The sequence below is a fragment of the Mustela nigripes genome, chromosome 12, assembly GCF_022355385.1.
Source record: "Mustela nigripes isolate SB6536 chromosome 12, MUSNIG.SB6536, whole genome shotgun sequence".
NCBI lineage: Eukaryota > Metazoa > Chordata > Mammalia > Carnivora > Mustelidae > Mustela > Mustela nigripes.
In genome coordinates, this window is record NC_081568.1 from 102,300,546 (window position 1) to 102,305,992 (window position 5,447).

The 5,447-nt window shown below is 38.4% G+C and overlaps 1 protein-coding gene across 1 annotated transcript; it reads left to right on the forward strand.

The window, feature by feature from the left end:
- The first annotated feature begins 353 nt into the window (after positions 1-353).
- Positions 354-1,735, forward strand: LOC132027957 (annexin A2-like). The gene has a single exon (XM_059416649.1). The coding sequence runs from the start codon at positions 409-411 to the stop codon at positions 1,426-1,428; it is 1,020 nt and encodes a 339-aa protein (XP_059272632.1). The 5' UTR covers positions 354-408; the 3' UTR covers positions 1,429-1,735.
- Positions 1,736-5,447: the final 3,712 nt, after the last annotated feature.

Genomic DNA, 5,447 nt, shown 5'->3' on the forward strand with positions numbered 1-5,447 from the left:
CCATAGCCTCTATTTTTTTTTTAAGTTTTTTAAAAATTCCAGTTAACATACAGTGTAGTATTAGTTTCAGGTATACAATTTAATGATTCATTGCTTAGATATAACACGCGGTGGTCATCACAAACAGGTGCCTTCCTTAATCCCCATCACCCATTTAACACCCTGCCCACCTTTCCTCCAGTAATCCTCAGTTTGTTCTCTATAATTAAGAGTCTATTTTCTGGTTTGCCTCTCTTTTTCCCCACCTATGTTCATCTGTTTTGTTTCTTAAATTCCACCTATGAGTGAAATCAGATGTTATCTGTCTTTCTATGACTGACTTATTTCACTTAGCATAATACTCTCTAGCTCCGGCTCTACAACTGAGGACGCTCACTGCTCTCGGCGCCCGGCCCAGCTTCCTTCAAAATGTCTACTGTTCACGAAATTCTCTGCAAGCTCAGCTTGGAGGGTGATCACTCCACGCCCCCAAGTGCATATGGGTCGGTCAAAGCATACACCAATTTTGATGCTGAGCGTGATGCTCTGAACATTGAAACGGCCATCAAGACCAAAGGTGTGGATGAGGTCACCATTGTCAACATTTTGACCAACCGCAGCAATGAACAGAGACAGGATATTGCCTTCGCCTACCAGAGAAGGACCAAAAAGGAACTTGCATCAGCGCTGAAATCAGCCTTGTCCGGCCACCTGGAGACAGTGATTTTGGGCCTATTAAAAACACCTGCTCAGTATGACGCTTCTGAGCTGAAAGCCTCCATGAAGGGACTGGGGACTGATGAGGACTCCCTCATTGAGATCATCTGCTCAAGGACCAACCAAGAGCTTCAGGAAACTAACAGATTCTACAAGGAAATGTACAAGACTGATCTGGAGAAGGACATCGTTTCTGACACATCTGGTGACTTCCGCAAGCTGATGGTTGCCCTTGCAAAGGGTAGAAGAGCAGAGGATGGCTCTGTCATTGATTATGAACTGATTGACCAAGATGCCCGGGATCTCTACGATGCTGGAGTGAAGAGGAAAGGTACTGATGTACCTAAGTGGATCAGCATCATGACTGAGCGGAGTGTGTGTCATCTCCAGAAAGTATTTGATAGGTGCAAGAGCTACAGCCCTTATGACATGTTGGAGAGCATCAAGAAGGAGGTCAAAGGAGACCTGGAAAGTGCTTTCCTAAACCTGGTCCAGTGCATTCAGAATAAGCCCCTGTATTTTGCTGACCGGCTGTACGACTCCATGAAGGGCAAGGGGACTCGTGATAAAGTTCTGATAAGAATCATGGTCTCTCACAGTGAAGTGGACATGTTGAAAATTAGGTCTGAATTCAAGAGAAAGTATGGCAAGTCCCTGTATTACTACATCCAGCAAGACACGAAGGGCGACTACCAGAAAGCGCTGCTGTACCTGTGTGGTGGGGATGACTGAGGCCCACGACAGTTAAGCATCCAGGAGTGGTGCTCCTTTGTTTCCAGCTAACAATTCTAGAAAGTAGCTTATGACTAATAGTCCCCTTGCGCCCGTCCCTGCAGGGATGGCGTATCACCCGCTCCCCATCCTTATTGCAGTTGCCTAAGCATTGCCTGCCTCTCATGTCTAGTCTCTCCTTTTAGCCAAAGAAATGAACATTCCAAGGAGTTGGAAGTGAAATCTATGATGTGAAACACTTTGCCTCTTGTGTACTGTGTCATAAACAGATGAATAAACTGAATTTTTACTTTATAAACAAACAAACAAAAAATACTCTCTAGCTCCATCCGCATCATTGCCAATAGCAAGAGTTCATTCTTTTTGATGGCTGAGTAATATTCCACTCTAGATACATACTACCTCTTCTTTGTCTATTCATTGGTTGATGGACATTTGGGCTCTTGGCTGTTGCTGATAATGTTTCCATAAATATCCAGGTGCAGGTATTCCCTCAAATATGTATTTTTGTATCTTTTGGGTAAATACATACTAATGCAATTGCTGGATTTTAGGAAACCTTATTTTTAACTTTTTGAGGAACCACCATACTGTTTTCCAGAGAGGCTGCATTCCAACGAACACTATAAGAGGGTTTTCATTCCAACGAACACTATAAGAGGGTTGGTTCTCTGTTATCTGCATCCTTGCCAACACCTGTTCTTTCCTGTGTTAAGTGCAGCCATTCTGATGGCCATGAGGTGATCTCATTGTAATTTTTATTTGAATTTCCCTGATGAGATTTATATTGCCATCTTTTCATGTGTCTGTTGCAATCTGGATGACTTCTTTGAAAAAGTGTCTATTCATGTCTTCTGCCCATTTTTAAACTAAACTACTGGTTTTTTTTTTGGTGTTGAGTTTTTTAAGTACTTTATGTATTTTGGATACTAACTCTTTATCAGATATGTGATTTGCAAAGATCTTCTCCCATTCTGTGAGTTGACTTTTGGTTTTGTTGATTGCTTCCTTTGCTGTACAGAAGCTTTTTTATCCTGATGAAGTCCCAGTAGTCCATTTTTGCTTTTATTTCCCGTGCCTTTGGAGACATGTCTAGCAAGAAGTTGCTGCAGTTGGGCATCTAAGTGGTTCAGTCGGTTAAGCATCTGCCTTTGGCTCAGGTTAATGATCTTGGGGTCTTGGGATGGAACCTGGCGTTGAGCTCCCTGCTCAGTGGGGAGCTTTCTTCTCCCTCTTCTCCTTGCTCTGGCTCTCTCTTGCTATCTCTCTCTCTCTCAAATAAATAAATAAATAAATAAGATCTTTAAAAAAACGTTGCTGAGGCTGAGTTCAGAGGTTGATACCTGTGTTCTCTTCTAGGATTCTGATGGTTTCCTATCCCATATTAAGATCTTTCATCCATTTTGAATTTATTTTTATGTATGGTGTAAGAAAATGGTCCAGTTTCATTATTTTGCATGTTGCTGTCCAGTTTTCCCAGCACAATTTGTTAGTCTTTTTTCCATTGGATGTTCTTTCCTGCTATGTCAAAGATTAGTTGGCCATACAGCTATAGGTTCATTTCTGGGTTTTCTGATCTGTTCCATGGATCTATGTGTCCGTTTTTGTGCCACTACCATACAGTCTTGATCACTACACCTTTGTAATACAGCTTGAAGTCCAGAATTGGAATGCCTTCAGCTTTGCTTTTCTTTTTCAAGATTGCTTGGGCTACTCAAGGTCTTTTGTGGTTCCATACAAATTTTAAGATTGTTTGTTGTAGCTCTGCGAAAAAATGTTGGTGGTATACTCTTTTAAGGTTTTATTTATTTTTCAGGGAAAGACAGAGACAGAGACAAAGAGAGAGGAAGCACAACCAGAGGGAATGGGAGGCAGAAGGAGAAGCAGGTGCCCTGCTAAGCAAGGAGCCTAGTATGGAACTCAATCCCAGGACCCTGGCATCATGACCTCAGCCAAAGGCAGATCCTTGACCAAATGAACCAGCCAGGCATCCCAATGCTGATGGTATTTTGACAGGGATTTCATTAAGCATACACATGGCTTTGGGTAGGATGAATATTTTAACAATATTTGCTCTTTGGGAATGTTTTTCCACTTCTATGCATCACCCACAATTTCTTTTGTGTTTTATTATTTTCAAAATATAGGTATTTTACCTCTTTGGTTAGATTTATTCCTAGATTAAGTCTTACAGGTTTTGATGCAATTATAAATGGGACCAATTCCTTGATTTCTCTTTCTGCTGCTTCATTATTGGTGTATAGAAATCCAACAGATCGCTGTACATTGATTTTGTATTCTGTGACTTCACTGAATTCATGTGTCAGTTCTGGCAGGTTTTGGTGGAATCTTTCAAGTTTTCTATATAGAACATCAAGCCATCTGTGAAGAGTCAAAATTTGACTTTTTCCTTAGCAATCTGGGTGTCTTTTGTTTCTTTTTTGTTGTCTGGTTACTGACCATAGTCTCTATTTTAAGGCCCAGATAAAAGCTCTATTGCTGATGACAAAGATGTACATATTAAAGAACTACTACTGGCCTCTGCCATAGTAATGTAATACAGTTCAGATAATCTACAAATAATTTACAGATGTCCATTTTTAGATGACCAATCTTATACACTCCACTCAGACCTTTTAAAAGAGCAATAGTTACCAATTGACAAAAAATGATCAGATTTCATTGCAAATTTATTCTGCTTGTTTTTAAATACCCCTGCAACAGCTAGACCTGAGTCCTCTGAACATGTGCATAAATGGCAATAGAGTTAGGCTACTAACAGTGGACCAAAACCTTCATCCCATAAGAAGCCACTTTTTTCTTTTCCTTTATGATGTATTTTTTTGTTGGGACAACTAGAAAAACTCCAAAATACTGACTTATTTATTTAGATTTATTGAACATCTACTATATATTAGGTTAATTGGTAATTAACAGAAAAAGGAATATGTATAAATTGGCAAATAGAATAATGAACTTCTCATTAAATAACATTTCTTATAGAAGTAGGAATGGAAATCAATCAAATGGGAAAGATACAGTTAAAGCACCAGATCACCAAACTCATTTTCAGAATTCTTAAAAGCAAATATTTTGTTGTAAAACAAAAACAAATAAAAATACCATAAGGACATTAACAGCTTTTATATGATTCTGTCTTGCATGTATTGTATATACTTCCTTCTGACAGCACAAAGGATCTTTTTCCTTAAAAATATTTAGCAAACAATACACATTCAGTTAAGACTACTGTAACTGGTGAATGCAAATGAACTCCCTCAAAAATTGGTATTGCACTGTAACCACTTTTCAAATGCTACTCATAAAGTGGCTCTGCTAGTATGAGTTTTTCAAGTTAACCCCGCACCAAAAAGGGACATAATTCCCCTGCCAGAGATGCATATAACTCTATGCCTTTTTGTTAAGTTTGTTATAACTTGGTTTTACCCGGTAATCCTATTGAATTTCATAATGTAACATAAAATTTTAGACATTTTATGTACGTATGTACATATCCTGCTTCTCCAGAGGAAAGAAAGATTGCCAGGCTACAGGAAGTATCTTGGTAATGTAGACAATAGAAGACAGGATATTTTGAGCCATTATTCCTTCCATGTAATTACTATAAAAATCAATGAAAAGGTAAAAATAAATGGTAATTACTGTTATGAAGGGCAAATGGAGGTAGCTGTGAATTACCCTATATGATTTAGTTCTGTGAAGTGTGATGTCCTGAAAAGCCCCCAGATGGCATTACAGTCTTGTTTTTCCCAAGTCATTTGTTTTCATATGGCACTAATCAGAAACTACTTCAACAAGAAATTCCCTTTACTCCAATGATAAATGTGAATGCGAAAAATACTATTTTCTTAATTTGTTTACTTCTCTAAGTTAAATAAATTCTCTTAATTCTGAAGTAGCTTTGAAATTAAAATGTGTTTTGAATAAAATAAGAGAAAACATTTTCTAAATAAGATAGTCTATAAACCAAAATTTCCAGAAAAAGAACAAAATATGAA

Excerpts from the sequence above, each read along its gene's own strand:
- LOC132027957 (XM_059416649.1), top strand. The coding sequence starts at position 409 with ATGTCTACTGTTCACGAAATTCTCTGCAAGCTCAGCTTGGAGGGTGAT.